Source organism: Manacus candei, unplaced genomic scaffold (assembly GCF_025592945.1).
Source record: "Manacus candei isolate 608988 ecotype Guabito, Panama unplaced genomic scaffold, ASM2559294v1 h1tg000024l, whole genome shotgun sequence".
Lineage (NCBI taxonomy): Eukaryota > Metazoa > Chordata > Aves > Passeriformes > Pipridae > Manacus > Manacus candei.
The window spans coordinates 4,442,416-4,468,524 of NW_026138072.1; the positions used below are offsets into that span (position 1 = coordinate 4,442,416).

Here is a 26,109-nt window from a genome sequence, read left to right on the forward strand (position 1 = left end):
AGCACATGTGAATATGTACCACCATAGTGGCTTTTGTACTTGATTACCTGTTGAAGAACCATGATTGGTTTTGTTTGAGGGCAGTATCAGTAAAAAGCCAGGGTGCAAAAGAAAGATAATGATTAATCTGTTGGAGACAGAAATTCAAGGGAAATTACTTCAGAACACAACCAGGCTGGGTTGCTACCTTATTGACTTTTGCACTGTCAGAGAATAAGAACACTGTTGCTATAAGTCTAGCAAAGCTAAAACTAAGTTGGTGACAAACTTAAGCAATTCGTACCTCTTGGAGAATGTATGTTTTTTAGGGATTGAACCAGTGTGAGTTTTGGCTTCAGGAAATTGCCTGATACTTTTTTATTTTGTAATATATACTTTTGACATATTTTTTACCTTTCCAACTGCCAGATTTAAATATTGACAATGTTCCACATTTTAAAACGTGGAAATAACTTGAAAAATTAAATAAGGTGTCTGTGTACACTCTCTTTTAATGGATTGATTTATTAAATTATACTGAACTGTGGGGGTTAGAAGAAAACCATTAATATGACTGTCCATATTGCTGTAACAAACAAGTAACACTTTTAGCCAATAAGCAGGAGAGATTTTTTCATTATTAAGCAGCTATTACTGATTTTGGCTCTTTTTCCCCCCCATGTTTTTATTCCAGTTTCTTTTAATGAAAACCCCTCTAATGTGAACCAAGAAAGCAGAGGAATTCATGCATTCATTCTTAGCAGCTGGCAGAGGTACTTGTTATCCACCCTTCAGAACTATGAGGTTAAGTTTTTCTCAGTGTGCTCCATACCAAAGACTCAACCAAATTTTTGACACCACCCCCTCCAGAAAATGTCTAATAACTCTTACTCTGCTCTTTATATATGACAGAATAGATCCTACTACAATAGTATTTCTAATATGCTATTTGAATAGCAGCACAGGAAATCAAACCCATGGCCCCCAGTACTGCAGTGTCACAGAGATCCTGCTGTTTCAACCTTTGTCCTTTTAGGGGTTTCTTTCAATTACATTTTTCTCATTGAGTATTCATTCACTATTTAAAAAATGCTGAACTGCTATAAATTCATAATCCCAGTCAATGTTAGAAGTTGTCCAGAATTTTGACTTGTTTCTTGTATATTTTTAGCATGCACTCCTAGCAAACTGAAGATAATCATTCTATAAAAGGTGGTACCTGTTCACTCCAAGTCTCACTGGCTTCAGTGCAAGCATTTTAATTATTTCTAATCTAGTCCTAAACATGCTCCTTGCAAAAAGCTTTTCAGACTTGAGGGTAGCATTGCTGCTTCATGTGACAGAACATAAAAATGAGATCACAGATGGGTAACAGAGGCTTGATGCTCAAAAGGGCAGTTCAGTAGCTGAAATGTGGTGTGTGTTCTCCTTGCCAGAAAGGTGAAATAAGCCAATGGCTATTTGTAGACTACACTCACCACGTATGTCAAAAGTGAGGTTTCTACTAGACACTGTGGTAACAGCTATAGTCAGTGATTGCTAATGAAAAATACTTCCACATTTTCCAGCGCATATCTTTGGCTATTTCTGGTGCTCTTCCAGATCATAGTTTTGGTCCCAACAGGCTTCCTATTTTTGGTTATACGATTCTGTATGCATTAAACAGTTTTCAAACTTTTGATGTTCAGAGATGGCTTTAGATTTTTCAGTGAAGGGAAGAACCTATGTGTTAAGAATTTCAGCCTGCTGACGGTAGTCTCACTGTCAGCTTTTAGTGAGGTTTCATGGTCCTAAGGGTAGTTTGCAAAGCAGGTACATACCCTCATTGTCTGTGAGAACCCTGAGTGACCAAACAGGCCTTGTTTGCCTCGATGAGTCTCACCAGGACCCCTCCCACAAGCACCCTCTGCCTGCTGGTTCAGGACCTCTTGTTAAGCTCAGGTTTCAGCCTTTGTGAGAGCTTCCAGGGAGTAGCAACCATGAGACTGCTCCAGGAGGGAAGAGAAGACAGAATCTGAGAGGGACCACAGTGCAGCCAGGGCAGTGCCTTCACTGATAAAGCAAGGCATGGTCCTCAGACGGAGTGTACAGAGATAGTGAGAGCAACAATTTGTCAACACTCTGATGCTCATCAGACAAGGTGGGGCAGTGTTACTCCAAGATCAGTCAGGAAAATCCAGTCTGGGATTCAAAAACATGTCAATAGGAGACAGAAACCCTACAGAGAAGCTCAGGCAGATGTGGGTTGGCCAGATCTGAGTTCAAAAGGGAAGCTGAGCTCAGATTCCTTCCAGGATCTGAGTGCCTGGAAGGGGTCCCAGGTGAGGCTGGGCAGGTGGTTTAGACCTACTGAGGCACTTGGAGCCCTCACAGTCAATTAAAACTCTATAAGAGAGGAAGGACAATCAATTTCAAAGCAGGGAACCTCAACAAGATGGTAAACTTCACTGGTGGGTGTCAAGCATTTCAAGAACCAGGCTAAGAATTAGGCTAAGAATAAGCTGGAATACTGATGATCTCAGTGAACCAGAGAGTTGTCCATGTTCATAAAGCATACACAGAAAAAAGGCTGCCAGGTGCCTTTCTGCTTTAAAATAAAACAGAAAATGTTCTGTATGACAGGATTTACTTCTGAGACGTTTCATCTCACCACACCGTTTTGCTGTGCAAATTCAAACACAAGGAACAAAACATTTTTTCATATTGGCAGGTGGGTTGCTTCCAGAATAAGTTGCAGGAAGCTTACTGGAATTGAAAAAAAATATTTACCAGCTCTTCTATCTTCATTTTGCTGCCTTTTCTGTGCTTTCAATGGCAGAGCACTGCGCTTATTCAGTTGTGCCATCCACTTCTACATATTCTACCCAAGGGAAGAAAGAAACACTGAGGTAGTGCTCAGGTTGCATAATGTACTCTGAGATACAGATAAATCCTGTCTTGTCAGAATCTAAGTTACTGAATCTGAAAAAGTAGGGACTGCTGCATTTTTAGCACAGACTCTTCATAGGCCCATTATTTTCATCTCTTTTCGTGATACCTTCTCACCCACGTTATCAAACCTACAAAATAAAGACTTAAGCAGTTTAGTGAACCAAGCAGCAATGTAAAATATAAACTGCTAAAATATTAAATTTGTGTTTTAATGGGAGCCATACACCTGCAGGCACTTAGATTAGTTTACTTGAGGAGAGAAGTTTTCTTACACTTGCTGAAAAACTGCATGCACTAGGGCACATATCATCATCATGGCCAGTCTTCGCGAATGAAGATTTGGGAAAGGTCTTTACCCACCTTTGTTACAAGCGCGCTGGTGATACAGGGCTTTGCAAATGCAGGTAAGGCCTTCGAGCCTGCGCAGTGGATTTTTTAGGTGAGACACAGTGTGCGCTGAACTGAGCCCACCCTTTAATCCTGAGGTTCATCTGCTGGGGACGAGCGAGCTTGGACAGTGGCAGCGAGGTCCTCAGGACCTAGGTTTGTTTAGAGTGACCTTCTCTTAGATGGATGGCCTTACAGGGCTGACGAGCTCCATCTGCCCGGGAGGGCACATATGCACTGAAGATGTGTTGTCAGCATATGATGCAGTTTGAATGTAGCTAAAGCATGAGTTTATGGTAATCTTTACAAAGTCTTTTTTTTCCAGTGTGGAATAAAATTATGTAAACAATTTGTACAATAAAAGTGAGTGCAACCTTAAAAAAGTGCAGTCAGGTTTTTATCAGCAGCTTTGTATTTGGGGAGGTTAGACCACTCGTGATTTCCTTTCTTACCTAGTTAAGACCTGGTAGACAATGAGTCAGCCATAATTGTGCAAAAAGTAATTTCCATCTGAAACTGTGACATTTTCCCCCAGGGACATGGAAGATTTTATGAGTGTGCAGAATCACTTTTTTTAGTACTGCAGAACTAGCACTTTATTTGAATATCAGATTCCATAATCTTTAATAACTCAGGCATATTTGAAGCGGAGCAATACATTTCTGTGATCACAGGCCTCTAGTAAAAACACTGCACAGTGCACAGTGCAGGAAACAGTCCTAGGAAAATCCTAAAGTAATGGGATGACATAGTAAAGTACATCATTTGGAATATCCACAGTATAGATTTTTTCAGCCAAATAATTTAGAATATACTCTGTTCTTTAAGAAGAATAGAGAAAATGTGGATGTAAAAACAAATCACTTTTCGAGAAGAAATCTAGCAATCTTGGTTGCACTCACACAAAAAAGAAAATAATGTAGGACTGCAGGCTACTTCCAAAGAAATCTGTACATTAACCTCCCCTTTCCTTCATATGAGATACCAAGATGTTTGGAGAGAGATCATAAACTTTTAATTATTTCAGAATGAAAAATAAAGTAAAACTATATAAGGTTTTTAAGTTCAATCCCTATTTAAACTTGGAGGAATTTTTTTTTTTTTTTTGCTATTTATAAATCTATTTTGAAAACACTGAAAATATGTTTTGCCTAGGTATCTGTTATCTGCATATTACCAGGCTGTTTTTCTTACCGCGCTCTATGGATGCTCTTTCTGTCATTTTTGATTATAGTTGAGTTCCTATATTGATGAATTTCCATGTCACAGACTCTGAAAGTCATTGTTATTTCTTATGTGCAAGTATACTTCTTATCAACTTTGTTATGGTCTTATTCTCTGTAATGATCTGTACCTAACACAACTTTTACTTCTGTAGTTATGCAGCTTTCTATTTTTAGTTCAGATTTTTCTGAGTTGTTTTACTCTCAGATGTAGTAATTTTATGGCAAAATACAGTTCAAAGGACAGTATGTTGAAATTACGGAATACTAATTTAAAGACATATTTTGATGCCTGCCTATGTCAAGATGGGCAAGTGACCTAACTGTAGAAACCACCTCTCTTCTACAGTCCACTGAGGTGTCCCTTACTCTCCCTCTAGTTTTCCAGTCTTGATTCTAAACCTTTTTTGTTATTCTGTGAAAGATATATTTGTACACTGACATATCCATCACTTCATGCTTAATTTTCATTTATAAAAAAAAGAGCTCTTCATTTAATGTAGGAGAATGGATTAATTTTTTTTAATGTGTTAGAATGATAGAGTAATTTGGGTGGAGAAGGACCTCCGGAGGTCATCTAGTCTCAGACCTGGACTTAAGTAGCTCAGAGTCTTGTCTAGTTGTGTTTTGAATACCTCCCAGGCTGGGATCCCCAGGGCTCATCTCTGTAGCCATGCAGGTCTGGAGCCTTACCGTGAAGAATTTCTTCCTTGGAACTGGTGGGAATTTCCCTTGCTGCAGCTTGCAGCTGTTTCCTCTTTTCCTTTTGTTCCTTACCTCTGGAAAAGGGCCTGTCCCCATTTATAAGCACTCATTAGTTGACTGGCATTGGTTCTTTTGGACATGGGGGAAGCTTCTGGAAGCTTCTCACAGAAGTCACCCCTGTAGCTGTTCTGTTACCAAAACCTTTCCATGCAAACCCAATACACCCACCAAGAACAAGTATTTATTTTTTGTCTGAACTTGTGATTTTTTTCTGCCCAGAGTTAGTTGTTGCTAATGATTTATTACTAAACACTAAGTATAGCTGATTCCAGCGGACCATATGACATCATGCTCATTATAAAAAGTAGGGGGAAGAAGGAGGAATGGGGAAGATGTTTGAAGTGATGACATTTGTCTTCCCCAGTGTCACGGTTTGAGATAGCCCCAAAATCCAATTCCCTAGCTCCATTCCCCCTCCCACATCTCAACCTAATGTGAGATGGGTTTTTCCAGACAAAACACACCAGACTCAAAGTGGGGGAAAGGGAATATATTACAATGACTATACAAATAAATACCATATCACATTATACACATGATCACAACTATCTCTACCATAACATATGTATTTACAGTGGATCAGATCTCTTCTCCCCTCCAAATAAAAGTCCAGGAGGGAAAGAAGGACAGATCCCTTCCAGTCTCTGAACAGCAGCATCTTCTGAGGCAGCAGTCTGTCTTCTTCACATGCATGCAGCAACTGTGGCTGGCTTTCTGCCAGCATCCACGAGGGAGGTATCCAAGCCTCTCTCGGCCCCATCGCCTCCAACCGAGGGGTCTTCCGTGGGCTTCGTAACCCCAGACAAGGTCGTATCACCACGTCATATCACGAAGACACAGGGGGGTCTTCGTGACGGTCTGGTATCTCCAGGAGATTCAGCTCCTTGCAGGGCCTTTGTGCCCTGTCTCTCAGGCTGCCACCGTGGCAGCAGTGCAAGGAGGGGGGGGGAGCCAAGGTCAACTCCTCCCGCATTCCTCTGGCCGTCCCAGTCCAGCTCTGGGACGTCTTTTGAGCTTCTTAGCTCCTCTCTCACTCCAGTGCTGCATGTCTAAAACTCTTCTCCTTAATAGGAGTCCATCTCCCTCTTCTCCAAGAGGGTCTCAAAGGAGTTTTGGGGGGTTGGTACAGTCTTACCTCCAGAACTCTTGTCTCTCAGGCTGCTGGCTCTCTTTTTTTCTTCAGCTCTCTTTCCAGGAGTCTTCTCTGCGGTGCTGCATGTTGCTTCTGCTGCTCCTGCAGTTCAGGTCTTATCTCTGGCTCTCTGCCACTGTTTCTCTGGTCAGTGCCGGCTACTACTCTGTGCCCATGGAGAAAACATCTCCCGGCATAACTACAGGCACCTAGCCCAGCTTTATGCTGTTCCAGGTCCCTGCAGCCCCCCAGCCAGGGGCTGGGAGGCCCCAGAGGGCCCAAGGGGCTCAGAGCCCCTTCCTCGTGGCTCTACAACATGGCCACCTCTCCAACAACAACCAAAAAACAACTCATCTCTTCCGGTGAGATTGTGGAATGTTGACATTTTTGCAGGAGCGCCCATTGGCTAGAACTCCAAAACTTCCAGGGGTTTCCACCCCTTGGGGTCTACCACTTTTCTTAGCCTCTGGGGGAAAACAAGATTCAAACCATGACACCCAGTAACTGTTACATGCGATGGGGCCCTGTTTGCCTGGGGATGGCTGAAGACCTGCCTGCCCATGGGAAGCAGTGAATTAATTCCTTGTTTTGCTTTGCTTTTGTGCATGGGTTTTGCTTTCCCTATTAAACTCTGTTTATCTCAACCTACAAGTTTTCTGGCTTTTACCCTACTGATTCTCTCCCTGATCCTGCCGGTAGGGGAGTGAGCAAGTGGCTGTGTGGTGCTTGGTTACTGGCTGGGGTTAAACCACACTGATGTAGTAGGGGGAACAAGCAGGAGTGTGCAGTCACAGGGCTTTGATCTTATTGCAATTGCAGAGACATGGTGGGACAGCTCATGTGACTGGCACATTGTCAGGAAGGGCTACATGCTGCTTAGGAAAGACAGACCAAGGGGGCACAGTGGTTGTCCTCTAAATGCTTGGAATGTATTGAACTCTGGGAGGAGTGGCTGATACCCCAGAGGGCTGTGCAGCCCTTCAGAAGGACCTCAACAGATTGGAGAGATGGGCAGACAGGAACTGTCTGAAATTCAACACGGGCAAATGGAGTCCTGCAGCCAGGAAAAAATAACTCCAGGCACAAGTACAATTTGTGAGCTGAGATGAAGGAAAGGAGCTCTGCAGAGAATGACCTGGGGGTCCTGGTGGGCAACAAACTGTCCATGAGCCACTAGTGCGCCCTTGTGGCCAGGAAGGCCAGTGGTATCCTGGGGTGCGTTAAGAAGAGCATTGCCAACAGGTAGAAAGCGATGGTCCTGCCACTCTGTTCAGCCTTGGTGAGGCCTCATCTGGAGTGTTGTGTCCAGTTCTGGGCTCCTCATGACAAGAGAGACACGGAGCTCCTGGAGCGAGTTCAGCAGAGGGCTACAAAGGGGATTAAGGGACTGGAACATTTACTGATGGAACTGGGCCTCTTTAGCCTGGAGATGACTGAGAGGGGATCTCATAAATATATATCAGTATCTGAAGACTCAGTGCTAGGAGGATGGAGCCAGGCTCCTCTCAGTGGTGCTGAGCAATAGGACAAGAGGCAAGGGTCAGAAACCGATGCACAGAAAGTGCCACCTGAATATGAAGAAGAACTTTTTTACTGTGCAGGTGACCATACATTGGAACGGATTTCCCAGAGAGGTTGTGGAGTCTCCCTCAGTGGAGATATTCAAGAACCACCTGAATGCAATCCTATGTCACGTTCTCTAGGATGACCCTGCTTGAACTGGAAGGTTTGACCAGATGCCCCACTGTGGTCCCTTCCAACCTTAACCATTACATGATTCTGTGATTTCATTACATTCCTAAAATATTAATTATATATGCATATTAAAAGAGTTATACATAGCTTTGACTATATACCTTTTTTTTTTTTTTTAAGCTAGAATCACTGGTGTATTTCATGTTTTCCACTCAGGCTCATTTAATTTTAATATTCTCCTGGAATTATTCCACTTTTTGCCTTACTTTTTAGGTCAAATTGATGAATGCTCAGTTTCTTCTCAGATTTCCATAACCGAAACAGTCCCTCACCAGAAAAGCTTACTAAGTCATTCTTGCTCTTAGTATTTATCTATTTTCACAACATATTTTGATAAGGATTTTGGCTGAAGTTCAATGGGAAAATGGGCTTTCACTCACAAAAATCACTGGATATAGTTCATCACTGTTTGCTCAAGAGAGGCAGTCTTTCACTGAAGGAGAAGCAGGTCCACATGAGTGCTTGGGATTCTTATATCTACCATCAGTCTGCTGTCAAGCTTGTGAAACAAAACAATAAAATTGAAGTAGCAAGTTCAGCAGTTGCCATACTGAAAAGGTAGGAAACCAAAACATTTAGGAAATGAGAACTATGGAATTCTAAAAAAGGATTTATTTTTTCCAACTTTTCACATCCAGTTACAAACAATAAAAAGTAACAGATGTTAAAGAAAAAATAGTATCTGCTTTGAGTGAATAGCAAAGTGTCTGGAAGGCAGCATGGATTAAAAAAACTAGGATCTTGAAGTACCTTTCAACATTGTGCCAAGAAATCACTGCTTTCTTACCAAGGTTTATTGACTGCAACAGCTGATCCCCCATGAGGAGGCCACTGTAAACCAGCATCAGAGAAAGATGGAATTGGCAGAGCTGAGAAGAGTCTTGGGATTTTCATTCTGCAGGTGTGGGGATGATGTACCCCAGAAGAAAGCCAGCAGAAAGGGAATCTGATTCTTCTCAGAAAGTTTTTCCCAGTGGGATCTGAGACTGTAACCCTGTATTTCCTCCTAAAATGTAGAGAACACTTGCCCTTTTTATTTCAGGAAGAAAAGAAAGATGCTTAATTCCAGCTCATAATACAGCTTGCTCTGTAAGATGTCCTTCAACCTTACCGAGTTCTCCAAAGCTCCAGCGCTATTCTGTGGCATCTGTCAGTCTAGTATTTGTACAGTAGCTGTTTCATAGTACCTTCACAGAAATGGCTGCTTCAGTGGTTGAGGCTTGTCCTACTGCATTTGCAGACTTTATTCCTTGGAGACTTTCTACAATGCCTTGTTTTTCTAACTTTTCTTCCAGGGTAGGACTCCTTGGCCATTTTTCTTAGAACTTCACTTCAGTCTAACTTCAGTTAAAAAGCATTTTTTTGTATGCCTATCCCCTGGTTTTTATCTGTCTTCTTCATTGGGAGGGGAATTATTTTTCTGCCTACTTTTGACCTTGAGCCATTCATGACAACTGATGGGCCTTTACTTTCAGAGAAGACTCTTATCTGCTTTCTGTACAGCAGCAAACCTGACCATGGCAGATACAAGACAGAAATTGTTGCGGGGTGTGGCTTTGATGGTGGGGGTTTTTTTGTTTGCCAGTATTGTGCAATGAAAACTTGCTTGTGCAACTGCTTTGTGCTGTTCCCTCATTACATGCAGAATGATTGTTTTCACTGTGATTCTGACAACTGAAAAGTACAAAACATATTGGAAACACGTATCCTAAATTCCCTAAAGGGAATTTTCCAGAGAAGTAGATATGAGAAGAGGCATAGCTCTTGGCTCGAGAGGGAAATACAATTTTCTTTTACTGAGGCAGCCTTAAAAGTGCAGAGATATATTTAAATATGTTTGGTTAAAAATAAAGTTTTAAAAATAACGAAATTTCAACTTTTCTAAGATTAGTGTAGTCACTGTTGGTGGTGTGGGTACAGTCTGAAATCTCATTAACTTTTACTGAATAGACATAGTTTATGTCATCCAGTCTGGATGAAATTTCTCCTTGCTTGATTCTTGTCAATACTTATTGAATAAGCTGATGCATTTCAGTAACCACCAGTCAACACAAATTCTGAAAATGCTCATTTAAGGGGTCCACAGGAAGTATGGTAGAATATTCAAAGTGCAAATTAAAACCACAATATTGGAGGAACATTCCAATCAGCCTTCCTTGTCTTTAATGAGAATGAATTTTTTAGTATTTGCAAGGTAAAAACAACATGTAGAAACTTCAAGAAGTTAGATAGTGAGGAGACATATTGCAAAACTGACAAAAGCAATCAAAACTCTAGTATTTACATACAATAAGGCAAAATAAGTAACAAGCATTGGATTAAAAAAAAAACAAAACCAACTCAATAATACTTATTTTCTTTGAATGTGCTGCTCTCTGTTATTAGTTTACTCTGTGAAAGACAGCAAGAAATTTCAAAGTATGTCCTGTGTTTTGTTCAGTCGCCTTTTCCTAGAAAAATAAGCTTTTATTAAAAAAAAAAAATGAAGGAAAGGATCACTCTTCTGTAGAGTCTTTACAGTTTTGCTGCTATAATTTAATTAGTTGATATGGCTATTTCAGTTTTGTAACATTATCTAGCCTTAGTGTTAGGGGTGCATTGAGCTGAGTCTAATTCTAAGGAATTAGATGATATAACAACCCGAGAGTAGATAACGTCTTCCCTTGCTGTCAGTAATAAAGCTATTTTGTAGGTCAAAAGAAAATGTGAAGAAAGCTTAACAGGAGAGGGTGAACCATAGATGAATCTTCAGTTTAGACTGTGACCTTAGGTGCAACTGTGGATCAGAGGGGTTTAGAAGACTGAGTGTATCTGAATGACAATCAGCTGAATTAGACATGTCTATGTAACTGTTAGAAGGATGGTGGTCCTCATAAAACTTACGAGCATTGTGGCACCCTTCTTCAGGATATTCTTTGAAAGATATTTCGAGCATAGAAGTAATGTAAGGTAGGACTAATATAGTGGAAGTAAAAAGCGAGAATATCCCACCTCCTAACTTTGTACCTACAATTTTCTACTCTGGCTCCCTCAGAGAATTAATTTTTACAATATTATTGAATTTTTATAACAGGCCATTCAGCTAAGATTTCCTGATTTTCACTGGACAGAATTTATAGTTTTTGTCCTACATATGCATTTGGTCTGACTTCACTGTAGTATTAGATTTTTGGTTTGTACTATCTTAAGCAGAGCCTTTGCAGATCCTGGTTTCATGCTTATATATCCAGCTCTAAGTGAGGAAGAATTAGGTCTGCAATCAAAAGCACTGTGAGAAAAGAATTAGGAGAAATATTTGCGGTTGCTGGTACTTTAAGGCTCTAAGAGTCAGTTAGAGTTAGTATTTTTTGTTAACAGCTGATGTCTACGTATATTTTGCTTTCAGGCAAATACACAATTTTTTTCTGATGAAGGTTATCCTATTTCAAGTAAAAACAAGCTAAAAACAATTCCTCCTGTTTTATTCTAATTAGATAAATCAGTTAGATATTTTGAGAGGAACGGGGCAGGTAGAGCAGAAACGCAGAAAGTTATCTTTGCTGGTTTAATGAGGAAGGAAAGTAATAAATTGGGAAGAGTATGATTGTGGTATACTATGAAACCCTGGTCTCTTCTGAGCTCAGGATCTTTGATGTGTACTATAATAATGAATTCCCATGCTCATCTTTTGTACATGTTTTGTGGTTGCAGTGAGGATGCAGTGACAAATGCTGGTACAGGACAAGTGATGAGAATGCTGTCCAAATGAGGAGAGAGTTGAGGACTGCTACTGCTGGTGGCACAGCAGCCTTGCAGTAACTTACACAGCTTTGACAACTGCAACCTGAGCTAAAAGCATTGCAGCCTGGGTGTGTGACTCTCAACGTGAGAGAAAGAAAATTTGCTTAAAATATAGAAACTTGTATTTTAATCTGTTAACATTACCCAAAATTAATCTCATTCACACCAGCTTTGGTGACAGCTCTTATGTATTTTAAAAAAAAAGTGAATACCTCTACAAAAAAATACACTTTATTGAGGAATCTACTCTTTATTGAGTCATACTGAAGCAAGTACTAACCTGCAAAAATCAAAGAATGCCTCTTCTGGAACAGCTTTGTGCATGAAGAGATTGGGGGGGAGGTTTGCAGGTATACCAGTAAGTTCAAGAGTGGGTTGTAACTCTGTCTATATAATTCAGGTCTGCCGTCACTTGTAGGATTACATCCTTTATGTTCTTTGGACTGTACCACGTAAACATTGTTGGAGAAATTTAGTAATTTTTTCTATATCACAGTATGTATGGTATGTTTCTATTGTTTTATTTTTCTTCATGTCTTTACCTCTTTTTTTTTTTTTTTTTTTTTTTTTTTTTTTGTTACTGAGAGGATTTTCAAGACAATAGCATTTTCTGGTTTTGAGTTAACACAGTTCAGGTGCCTATATTTAACCTGGGTTATAAAATCATTTGACACGTCAAGGCAGTATAATTTGAAGTCGTTATGATCTAATCAAGGATGATACCCTCACATGATGACTAATTCGGAGCAACTGATAAACTCAGAAAACAAAAAACATCTGTATCCATGATAGTTGATAATAAAAAATGACAATAGAAAACCAGAAATTAAACCAGAATAAAAATGCCAAGAAAAACCTGCATTGGAAACTTTGTATCAATGTGCAAAATGTGCATCAACTTTGATTAGAAAAGAATTTTACTATATTTTTTTCTTTGAAAATCAATTACAGATTCAAAAGAAAAGCAGGAAAGATGCTATACTAAGTCCCCAACAGTATGTGAAGGGCTGTATATGCATATAGTTAATATCACTGGTAGTGCTCAGTGAGTCCTCTTACAGCAGTGATGTAAGCCTTGGTGGGAATGAGTTTTCTGAAACATCATAGATGTATATCTTCGTGGGATCTCACTGATTTAGTTTGTAATGTCCAACCCTTATTTCAGATATATCACAATATATACGAAATGCTATATATACTGAAATTTGTGCAAGTAATAGAATTGAAAAGAATAAATATCAGAGCAAAAGAACAATTTGGTTTTAGGATTTTTTTTTTGGTGTATGCATATATGAGTGTTTGGAAAAACATGTTTTGTGGGTGTTTCTTGAAGTAGTATTTCCATTTCAGGTTGAATCACTGCTTTCCTGGGATTTTATTTTTTTTTTTAATTAAAAGAATTGAATAGGAATGTGGTGTTTAGTTTAGTGAAAGCCAGCAAACATGTATAAGGAGACAGTTGGTACAAACGAGTATATGTCTAGGCTATCATCTGTGCTTTTGCTGCTTTATGCTACTCAGGTAGTCATTAATCCTCACTCTTTCAGACTTTCCAGTTACTTACTTGTAGTCAATCAGTTCAACATAATTAAAAGGGTGGGGAGCTATCATGCATGGGTGGTAAATTATTCCACTTTGTAGTTATCACCTTAAGGCAGGGATTTCAGTTCGTTGAGAGAGTAAAGCTGTTTAAAAGAACAGTGTTCAGATTAGGTATTCTGCTTGGAAACTTAGGCATGATAAAGAGAAATTTCTGATTTCTGCCCTGACATAAATTTTCCTTGGTCTATGTGCAGGTTTTTTGCTGGCAGAGCTATGCTTTTAATGAGTTTGAACAGGTGTAGTTGCTTGTTGACATACCTGGTCTATCATAAGCTATGATGTAAATTCAGTTACTTTTGCAAATTTGTGTTTTTAGGCTGAACTGCTGAACTCATGAGGTAGGTGTTCTACAGAAGAGCGAAGTGTGGTTATACCAGCACTGGCATTTAGACTTCTTGTTCATTGGGTATTACTAAATTCCTACTGTCTTCCATATATATATATATATATATATCTATGTGTATCTATATATACACACACCCTGCAGTAATAGGAAATTTGACAAATAAAAATCCTTAAAGGAAGACTGAACTCACTGGGAAAACAAAACAAACAACTCCCCCCCCCCCGCCAAACATCAGTCTAAGAATTAGAGGAATTCAGAGGTCAGGTTAAATAGGTTGTGTGGACACTGTAAAATAATCTAAAAGTATCAAAATCTGGGAACACACTGTAATCATTAACCCTCAGAAAAGTGCCTGTTAGAAGTTCTTTAAGTTCTTGAAAGTGTTTGCAGAAGGCTTCAGCAAACCTAATGATTGTTTTGATGCAATGCATGTTCATTAACATCTAGTAGGTACTGCAGATGCATATAGGTAAGGATAAGATACCTAATTCAGTACAAAAATTGCACCTTGAAAACTGAAAAGCTGTAATTAGAGAAACTGCCTTAGCATAAAAGTTTCACCAGGATGACCTACTTAGAAGGATCATCATGTATCTAAAATCAGGCTACAGTTTGCAGTCATAAATATTACATCATGTCTTTCTTTAAGGCTGCATTTCTCTTCCAGTGAATGCTTCAGTTCACATTAAAAGTTGAATATTGCCATCACGTCTGATTTCTCTGAGAAATATTCAAAGTGTATGAAATTAATCTAGAGGAAGAGACTAAAAATAAAGACATTTTCCACCATAGGTGAACTTCTATTTTTAAAAAGCTGGGAAATACCTTTCAGCTTCTAATATTATGTCTGTGTGATTTTTAAGTTTCGTTTTCTTCTATCAGAAGTACATCATGCCATTAGTTTTTCTAATGCTGTCTATAACTCTTCCTATTCCTCAAAACAGTATCAGTCTTAAAACTGATATCTGGAATATACTTCTGGAGACAGTGTCTACAACACAATGAATAAAGGACAGCTTCTTAAAGCATTACCCTTGTCTTCTCCCATGGAGTTCAGAGTGCAGCTCACACTACTTTAGAAAGGGAAATAGGATTTGCTTCAGAAATTTCCAGCCACTTTTACTACTGCATTGTGTCTCAGCCTCCTTAGTTGTATTAATGCAGTTTTTCTGAGGTAATGCTGGAAAATAGATCATTAAAATGATCATGGTTAAAAATAACCTTTTCCCCAAGATGGAAGGAGGCATTGTTTTCTTAGGAGCACTGCTACAGAAATTTTAGCCTGCTTTCTCTGAGAGGGGAGGCTTCTGCAATCTATTGCAGTGCCCAGATTCACACACATACACAAACACACACACACACAGAGCCTTAACTTTAGACACGAGTAATGATGCAGTTTTCTAATTGATTTTAGCTCTTCTAACTACTGTTGCCAAAGAAGGATCCTGCATTTCTTCCTTCCCTTTGGCTGCATGCTGCTGCCATTTCTTTCTCCTGCCCCTAATGATAGTGCAGGTGTGTGATGAGCAAATTGCCTTACAGATATGCCTGAAAACTGCACAGAGAAGAAGGGAATGAATGGTTAGTCTTCAGTCTAATAAGCAAACTGCTCTTGACTCATTCTGTCTGCGTTTGTGACCTTGGGGCTGCACAAGATAGGAAGGTGCAGCAGGGGAGCAGGGAGGAGAACTGGGGCAAAATATTTTGGTGCTTTCATGCAGATAGATTAGCAGGAACTCATGCTGGACTTACCCACTCTGGGATGAATTAGCTGGTGACACACAGTTGTTCCAGTCTGCCTCTACTGTCACTATGGACAGGGAAGAAAGGAATGCGTCTGTCCACAGTTTAGGTACTGGAAATCTTTAAAGTGTGAAAGTGGCACTTTAAAGTGCCACCACTTTTGTCCATACAGCTCCCTGCACTGAATTTTTTAGGGTGGGACTTCGTATTGCTAAGACTGTGTGAATGCAATGGTCAAATCCAGTCAGCTTTGAGACACTGGTGCAGATGTGAGGAATATTAGCTTCCTATAGGATTTGTATTAAGCAGCAGGCTGGACAGAGGACAGATATTTTATGGTCAGTCATTGAGAGAAAAGTTAGTATTTGTAGCCCTTTCTTACAAAACGGGGAGTTCACATGGGGAAGGACACTGAAGATAGAGTCAATATGATGTGTGGTGCATGGAATTGATTGGTTTCTTTCAGAATAAAACCTGGTATCCAAGACTAGAGGGTAATAAATTGAATTCTGAAAACCATAGAGAGATTAAATTTATCTTCAGCATATTTTCCTTGTAACCTGGGGGATTTGTGTCTCTGAAGAAAACACAGGTTTGTATATTGAAAAACCCTGTACTTTGGTGTCCAGTGTTTAAATGAAGATTCGTATGGTACTGTATCACTGTGAAGAAACACCTAAAAAGGAGTAAACTTTTTTCTCTTATATTTTGCAGGTTGAATATTACAGCTTCACATGTACTTGGGCTTTTTCTGCTGATGTCCAACACAAAATAGATATTCCAAAAAGTATTCAGCCGGTACCTCTGTGACATAACAACAGTCTTTCTTTGATACAAGATGGAGGACACATACAAAGATAGGACTTCACTAGTGAAAGGAGCCAAAGATATTGCCAAAGAGGTGAAGAGACAAGCAGTTAAAAAAGTAAATAAAGCTGTTGACAAGGCCCAGGATGGTTACACACAGAGGTCCTACAATCGATTCCAGGATGAGGAAGATGACGATGATTACTATGTCCAAGGAGGAAATTATGGTGTAGAAGCTAATGATGATGAAGGATCAAGTGAAGCAACTGAAGGACATGATGAAGATGATGAAATTTATGAAGGGGAGTATCAGGGAATCCCCAGCATGGGGCAGGGAAAGGATGACGTGGTGGCCTTAGGTCAACCTATACATGATGAATATAAGGATCGCCATGAACTGGAAACAGAGAGAAAAGCTGATGAAGAAGAGCTAGCACAGCAATATGAATTAATAATACAAGAATGTGGCCATGGTCGTTTCCAGTGGGCCCTCTTCTTTGTGTTGGGAATGGCCCTGATGGCTGATGGGGTGGAAGTTTTCGTAGTTGGATTTGTGTTGCCAAGTGCAGAAACAGATATGTGTATACCGAATTCTGGATCAGGATGGCTTGGTAAGTAAAGTCTTTTTGCTATTACAAGAGTTGATTACAGTAAACCTAAATATGTATTTGTCAACACCAATGCTTATATAAAAACATGTTTGTATTGAATATAAATAAGAAATCCACAAAGTGCAGTAACATTAACTAACATTAATTATGGATTCAGTGAAGATTATAATTTCATTTTTTAGATGGTTGTTTTCTTATTCAGTCAGTAAATAAATCACCGAAGAGGAAGTCTGCACAGTAACGCTTAAGAGGAGAAGGACACAGTTTGTTCTCATTTACAAGACAAAAAAAACCCAAAACACAAAACCAGCCCAAGGTGGAGTACTACAGTTCTGCTGGATTTATACAAGCGTGATAAAGAGCAGATAATACAACTGTCCAGCAACATTGTCATACTGTATGGGAACTTTCCCCTTGTGAGGTGGAATGCAATGTGGAAAACAAGAATTCCAGAGAAAATGCTGTATAGTACAGCCTTTCCCTCTTTTTGTCTTTAGTCCTTTTATACCAATGACTGTTCTGTAGGCATCCAAAAAGAAAAATGTTTACTTTGGGACAAATGACCAAAGGTGAGCCTGGGCTATGCCTTTTGTGTTCATTTTGTTGATGGGGATGGGCTGTGTCTCATCCTCTTGCCTATTCCCTCCTGTGGTGTGGCAAACAGGCAGGCTGAGCCAGCCTTGTGTGACTTGCTGAGAGCAGCAGTGCTGCAAGCAGATCCGTGCTTGCCCTTCCTGGTCATGACTGGGCACAATAGGTTAAAGAAGGCTCTCATGGGGCATGGCAGTGGAGAAAAGGTGTAGAAATGGTTCCACAAGGAAGAGGGGAGGGACATGCTTTTTATAATATGATTTTTTTATTCATTCCTTGGCGGTTGAGGACAACTCTACTCATCAATTTTTATAGTTTTTGCAATTTTTATATTGCTTGAACAAAAATTATTGATCTCAATTCCATTTTTTGATTACTTGTAAAGTTGTTTGTTTTACCATTTTCTCAAGACCCTCTGAACAAATGGTATGGTCAAAGTTTTCTTTATTCTCCAAGATGATAACAGTATAAGGGTAACCACCAAATCGGTCTCCAATTAATTTGTATTACATTGTATTTCTAAAATATAGTGTTTTATTTAAACAGCTGCAGTAAGCATTACAGAGGTGTCTGGAATTAGGAATGGGGAGTATTGTCCCCACAGTAGCAGAGGCAATGGGAATTCACATCCACCTGTTGAGGTCTGACCCATGTCAAGAAGACTGTTGAGAATTTCCCTGTCACTAGACCCTTCATGATGCTGACTTGAGATATATTGGAATGACTCTGTCAATGTTTAACTAAAATTCAGTACAGAAGCTGTTAAATATCTCATAGTTATAAATATGCGTGTGTGTATGTATGTATATACATGATGATTGTTGACAAAATTAACAGCTATGGAAAGCTTAGGTGTGCAAGCAATGTATTTTCATACCTAAAGTATAGAAATTGTAGTGTATCTTTTTTTTGTAATAATATAACGCTAGCCTCTGTGTTGTGGTGTTAACAAACAAATGTATGGCCAGTCTTCGCGAACAAAGATTTTGGGAAAGGTCATTACCCTTCGAGCCTGCGCAGTGGATTTTTTAGATGAGACACAGTGTGCGCTGAACTGAGCCCACCCTTTAATCCTGAGGTTCATCTGCCGGGGCCGAGCGAGCTTGGACAGTGGCAGTGAGGTCCTCAGGACGTAGGTTTGTTTAGAGTGACCTTCTCTTAGATGGATGGCCTTACAGGGCTGACGAGCTCCATCTACCCGGGGGAGTTCCCTGACCGGGAATCGAACCCGGGCCGCGGCAGTGAGAGTGCTGCATCCTAACCACTAGACCACCAGGGGGCCCCTTAACAAACAAATAATTCTGTGCTAAAAGATTAACATACAAAAGCAGGAGATAACAGAGATAAGCAATTTCTGTCCCAGTGTGTGTTGAAGGCATTGCAACACATGGTCATTTTATCAGTAATTTCACCAAAAAAATATATTACTTTTCCATTGGTAATAGAAATATATCATTAACTGCAATTCGTCAGTGCACTGACATACATGTTGCTTATAAAGAAAGTAGATACGCTGCTTGCAGACAGCATAATCTTAATTCCATTGATACAAAATATTCATTGTATCAGTGAATGCTTAGTGAAAGCATTCTTATATTGTCATAACTAGGCCCTCACAGCCATGCATTTTAATTATTTTGCTGTTGTGATTTCACATCATAATTACATCCTAACTGGGGTCTTCCAGATATACAAGAAGACCAGGCATAATTTTTTTTCATGATTATAATTCCATGATCCAGAGGGCTTAATGTTGTTAGAATACTAAAGTCATAGGACCAGTGCTAGGATTTATTAGGTAGAATTGTCACAAATACTAGAATTGTCACAAATACAAAATATCCGTTTTTCAGGCAATTTTCTAATCTGTTAAAATATACTAAGAAAGTGTTAATTTGTCTTTGAAACAGCATCATTGACTCCATTGTAAAAAATGGTTTCTCATATATCATGCCATGATAGTTTACTAGGGAACATGAGCTGACTAAAACCATGGGACAAAATTCACTGAGCCTCTTGGTTGCATTTTTTTATTTTTTAAAAATTTACTTGCACGACAACAGTTTCCTAGATTTCTTTCCTATTAACCCTTGTATGAACTTGAGGCCTCTGTTGATTATCACTAGCAGCATTTCAGAGCCTATAAAGTCACATGATGACTATGCTGATCAGAGTCATGAACTAGCTTCTGATTGGCTTTTAAGTTAAATAGTAAAATAATAGGGTTTCCATCTCCAAGAAGTTGCTTCACTAAAAATAGGGAAGCTGACTTGCTAAAATTCTCCGATATTATAGTGACATGTCACTAAGCATGAGGGAAAGGTGCAGTTCAACCTGGCTGTACTTGCCAACTCCTGCATGTGGGTGGATTCACACTGACCTCTTGGGTTCTGACATGACTCTACCTTCATGAGACAGGGTGTAGGCTCAGGTCTAAAGACGGCATTTCAACTCTTTTCCTGCTTACATCTTCTCTTTGCTTTTACATGCAGCTCAGAAGTGGACTGGTATTAGGTTAATTCTCTGGCCTCTGATTATACTTTTCTACATAACTTTTTCTCTATGTTTTTGCATTCAAATTGTTCTTAAGTTTTATTGTGGAGGTTTTTTTTTTCTATTCTGTAAAATTCAAATTATGGTCTTTACTTTCCTCAGCATCTCTGTATCTGAAATACTGAAATATTGTTTTCTCTAAGCTAGGCAAAGCTAGACCTTCCCAGCATATCTGTTCTGGATACCATACCACTTCCGAGCACCTTCTCACTGGTTCTCCCGTGGGACCTGTAAGTGTTCACTCTCATGTGTAAGATCCTTGGCAGCTGCACTGCTGTCACCATTGCTAGCAGTAAATACAGGCTGACTCCTTCTTGACTGACCCATGATGACACTTTTCATAGCACCAGTTGGCACATTTTTCAGACAGATATCTCCATCTCTTTTTCATACCTTGTCAGAATCCTAGAATCATATAACAGTTGGAGTTGGAAGGAACCTCGTAAAAGTCATCTAGTCCAACCTCTTTGCAATAAACAGGGATGTCTTCAACTACGTCAGGTTGCTCAGACGCCCATCCACCTCAGTACTGAGAAATATCAGGATCCCAGGCTTAAGTTATAATCTTTAATTTTTTTTATTTTTTTTTCATTCATACCAACAAAACCTGACAACTGATTAGCCACTCATATTTGCTGATTGCCATCCTTTCCAGAGGCCAATTGTTCCTCAATGATTTCTGATAGTCTCTCTGGTCTGTTTTGAATCCTTATATGATCCTCTGTATGAAGTTTAGCCTAAATGATCTCTTGAGGGTGAATAGTCTTCTATTTTGTTCTGTTTTGCTTACCATTGTGTGAAGCAATGTGTTTGCCAAGACTTTGATACAGTTTCACAGACGGGACAGTAACAAACCCAGAAATAATCTTTATATGTTAAAAATATTCTTAGCTGATGATTCATACTGGCAGTTTCTTCCATCTAAAAAAACTCAAGTATTGTGGTAAATCACTGGACTGATAATGCAGGTATTGTGAATAGGAATAGCAAGGAACAGCTTGCTTTGGAAGTCAGATTATTTTCTGAAAATGCACATTTAGTGTCTAATAATGCCTTGGTGTAAGGTTTTTTCCTGATATTATCTGGATTTAATATTCGAATTTTGTGTAATATTTGTAGAAAGAAGAGTATCAGAGGCATATCTAGGTCTTTTGGGCCAAAGTAGTTTTCAGTCTAGGACAACAGCCTCCAATTCTGCAATTCTGCATTGGGCAGCTGATGCAACACGCTTCTAAGCTCTGCTAAGGATACCAGATGGTCACTGAATTTTTCCCCTCCCTAGTTTAAAAAAGTACTGACTTGCCAGATCCTTTCTACTTAACTTGATTCTGGTTTTGCACTGATCGTTTTCAACAACTTTATACTCAACCAATACCTTCCTAGGAACTTATCAATGACAAATGCAAGGCCTTCACCTGGGATGGAATAACCCAAATCACTGGTACAGGCTAGACAGTGAACTGCTGGGCAGCAAGCAGCTCTGCAGAAGATCTAGGATTTTTGGTAGCAAGCAAGTTAACATGTAACAGCAGTACCTTGAAGCTGCATTGGCAAGGATGGCCACTAGGAAGAGAGGAGTGATTATTTTCCATTCTGAACACAGGGAGCCGAGATGTTGGATTTTCTGTCCTGTTGTGGAGGCACCTGAAAATAAGAGATTAACAAATTTGGGGGAAATTCAGTAGGGGCCCAGTAAGGTGATTAGAGGATTGGAATATATGGTGTATAAGAAGAAGCAAAAGGACCTGGTGTTGTTTAGCTTGGAGGAAGGATGTCTAGGAGGGGAATCTGTCTGTACTCTTTGGTGAAGTAATTGAGGGAAGCTACAATGAAGGTGTGCAAGAGGTCGGAATTTATACCAGGGATCATCTGGTATAATGAAGGAAGTTAACATTGTGGTGGTCAGCCACTGGGAGATATTGCATAGAGAAGATGTGGGATATTCTGGAAATTTTCTAAAGAATACCTGAAGCAATGTAATCTTGTTCTGAAGGTAACCTTGCTTTTAGAAGAGGTCAGACTAGAGCTCTCCAAACGTCCCTCCCAGCCCAAGCTTTTCTGACTTCATAAACCAAAAAATAGCTGTCTGCAAATATATAACACTTCCACTATCCTATAACTAAAACGGATGCTGCAAATGTTACACCTGAGTAAACTTCTAAAGGAAAGGAATATTCTGAATTAATGGGTACACAGACTTGCTGTTTCAAACACAAATTGGAATCCAAATTTATTTAGGCAAAATCATATAACTGTTCTCTTCAATATCTTCAAAAATTACTTGGATGCAGGACTGGGAGGAACACTAAGCAAGTTTGCAGACAATACAAAACTGGGAGGAGCTGTTGATTCCCTCAAAGGCAGGGAGGCCCTGCAGAGAGGGGATCTGGAGGCCTGGACTGGACAATCATCAACCATATGAAGTTCAAAAAGGGAAAGGGATGGATTCTGCCCCTGGGCCGGAGCAAGCTTGGATATATGTAAAACTGGGGAATGAAAGGCTGGAAAGCGGTGCTGCAGAAAGGGACTTGGGGGTCCTGGCTAATGGCAATATTATCAGTCAGCAGTGACCAAAACTGCCACAATATTCAAGGTGAGGCAGGCCCAGTGCAGAGCAGAGTGGGACAATCCCCTCTCTTGAGTGGCTCGTGATGCTTTCCCAGATGCCCCCAGGACACAGTTGACCCTCCTGGCTGCCACGGCACTGCTGATTCATATTCAACTTCCATATCCCTTTCCAAGAGGCTGTTCTCCAGCCTCTCATACCTTTTATTTAAGTTAAATAGTTACGTGCTTGTAGTTATCTTCAAATCTCTGTCTCAGAGATTAATTGTGTCTAAAATAGTTAAAAATCTTTGGGCTGCTATTTTGCTTATTATGAGTTATTTTATATCTCTGCCTATCCCTTCACAGATCAGCAGTTTTACCATTTATGTCACACAAATTTGTAGTCTTACAAAAATGGCAAAAAGAAGAAAATGCCTCCCAAAGGAAAAGCCTGAGGGCTATGTTGATTTCACACATTTAATTTGGCTGTCGCTTTCACTTTTTCCTCTCTGTATCAACTGCCTAGGGATCTCTGACTGACAATACATCACTTCTTAAATCAATATGTCAAATGGAGTTTTTTAACCAAACTGAACATTTAAAATATGATGGTGCACTCTTTTCCAAGTCTCTGTTTGGTTAGTTCTGCAGCACAGTTTAGTTATCATCCTCAAGCTTTTGCCTTTCTTGTGCGCTTGTAGCTCTGAATTTTGTATCTTGCATAAAATACTGAGCCATGAAACAAGACAATGCATAAGTTCCTTGTCAAGAAGAAGAAATATTTTCACAAAGAAAGTGTTAATGAACTACATTAAGACGTATAGCAAACATAATTTAATGGCTCTTCATCACAGCTGAATAAATTTCTTCCTATTTCTTGCCCACAGCGCCGAGGGTGTTGGGTGGGTGCAGAGAAGAGAGGAGTCACGGGCACATCATCCCGGCAGGGAGGCGGGGAGGGAGACGGGCGGCGGTGCCCATCTGGCGCATGCCGCCACTCTCCGCGCGGTAATACGGAGTTACCGATAGAATAGATACATGAATACAACATGTGTAATTTTTTTAAATTCTTCATGCAAAACTTGTTTAGTGGCAGCTATAATGATGGTTAACAGTTTGTCCAGGATACTGTTATTTACTGACATTCATAGTAGAGTCTTTTTTTTCATTTATTCCTATCCATTTTTCAGTGCTTTGTCAGCCCTGTAGAGAATGGGAGGGCTTGATATGAGGGAAAATACAAGTGCCAGTTTTTGTAGTTTGACATGCTACAGAAGAACCTGACAGCAGCCTGGGAGGAGTTACTCACGGATTTGTTATGTGAGCAGAACTATGGGTGACTTAGGGGAGTTCTGGCCATTTTTTTTTTCATTAAAGAATCTCAGATATTACCCCCAGGCCAACTCTACTTACTAGTTACTCCACTTATTTACTGCTAGATGTGCACTTCCCTACTGCTAACTGGAAAATGTTGTTCATTGGCTCTGATAAAACTATGGCACATTTACCCAGCATCTATCAGTCTTTATTCCAGCTAATGGAAACAAAACCTAGTGGTTTTGATGACACATTACTTATATTAAGTTATTCTAGCATTTCTTAACAAGTAAGCTTTTCTCGTGATAAATATGTAATGGACAAAGTGTTTTCGAAGACTCACAGAAACCTGTTTAACAGACAGACTGATGTTTTGACTTCTTGAGAAGATTGTAGAAAGTCGGGAGAGTACTGTAATGTAGAAAAATCAAGCAAGTTGTGTAAAGTGATAGTGGCTGTACATCCATAGTATTAAAAAAGATCTGAATTCTCAACGATAAGTGAAGGTGGTCCATTTGCAAATTTCTTTATGTCATGCTATCTGGACTGAAATTGTTTGCTTTATACTGGTTAGCAGTGGAGAGTCTCATATGAATTCGAGGGAATATGGGTGAATATAACCTATGTGATGTGTAATTCTGTTGTGGCGTGTATTGCTTTTGTCTGGCATTTGTCAGACCTGCTCATTTTCACAGAGCACAAATATTTTCCTAATCCACTAGAGTTCAGGGAAATTTTCAAGGTTGGTTCTGAAGCTGCCACTAGCAAGTCTTGTTAAATGGATATCATAAACCGATAGATGTAGTCATCTAAACAAGTTTCCATCTAGACATTATAACAGCGCCTCTTGGTACTATTGTAAATGCATAATTAAAAAGCCTGTTTAGCTTCACCAGCACCTGCAGGTGTATTGGCACCACACAGAAGATTATTCTGATCTGTTATTCTTAATTCTGACATTGGATTGTTCTGTCTGTTTCACTGACTCTTAATGGGAAAGCAGAAACATGGGATCAGTAGCAATGGAAGTTTCCTTTTTCACCTGCATGCAACTGTGTAATAGGTGAGGTAGACTAGGTATCTTATCAGGCGTGTTGGGAGATATGTGACTTTCATCACAACATGTGTGACTATCAGTTTTTGTAACCAGTTCCTAAATAAGTTAGGCCTAGTTCAGTGTCTCTTTCTGAAAGCAAGAGTTTTGGTTTGGGTTTGATTTTGTTTCTTTTATTTTTGTATGATTTTGTTCTGATTTGGGTTTTTTTTAGTATAATTTCTCTTCCCCTACCCTTTCACTTCACTGGAACAGTGGTAGTAACAGCCATTGTATGGATGAAACAAAATAAAAAAGAACCTATTTCCTCCCATTTACAAGGAAAGAACTTTGAACAGTATTGGAATATAGTTACACAAAAGAGAGTTAATGGCTGATTAAACACTGAAGAAATAGTCAACTGTTAGCTTTAATATTGAATAGAAACCTTCACTAGAAGCATAGTTTTATTAATTAGATCTTAATATCAAGTGCTTTGATTTGCTGAGTTGGAGGCATCTCTTATAAATTTAAATCTGTATATGTTGGGATTTTTGTTTCAATTCAACATTAATTAAAAGTTAGTGATATTCATGGGCTGGGCCTTGCTTTGAGTCAGAAGCAGGACTAATTGAATAAGAAATTAACATTCAGGCAATAAAACATGGCAAAAATGAACAGTTTTGATATGTAATGAGATGATTAATGTAGATGACTGCATGGGCATTTTAAAGCTTTAGTGAAATATATTTTTAGGCTTTGAAATTTAATTAATCCTAGCTCATTGCCCAGTGCTTTGCACTGTTCAATGATATGCAGCATTTATAATCATTCTGATTCTCAGGATTGCCATTGAAGTGCATTTCAAATTGCAGAGTTGCAGCAATTTCTGCCATGACAGGGTCAATTCAGAGATGGACAAAGTGTTCATTGAATTTAGCATCTAAATCTGAAAGCAGAAAAATCCAGAGGAACCTCTGCAGTTGCAATGGGATAAAATAGGAATT

General features: G+C 39.4%; 1 protein-coding gene across 1 annotated transcript in view; it reads left to right on the forward strand.

The window, feature by feature from the left end:
- The window catches only part of SV2C (synaptic vesicle glycoprotein 2C), a 114,739-nt gene that overhangs the window by 11,946 nt on the left and 76,684 nt on the right, over positions 1-26,109 (forward strand). The window contains exon 2 of the mRNA XM_051788219.1: positions 16,358-17,061. Within this exon, the coding sequence (XP_051644179.1) occupies positions 16,482-17,061 (580 nt within the window). The 5' untranslated portion in view covers positions 16,358-16,481. The remainder of the gene's footprint in view (positions 1-16,357; positions 17,062-26,109) is intronic.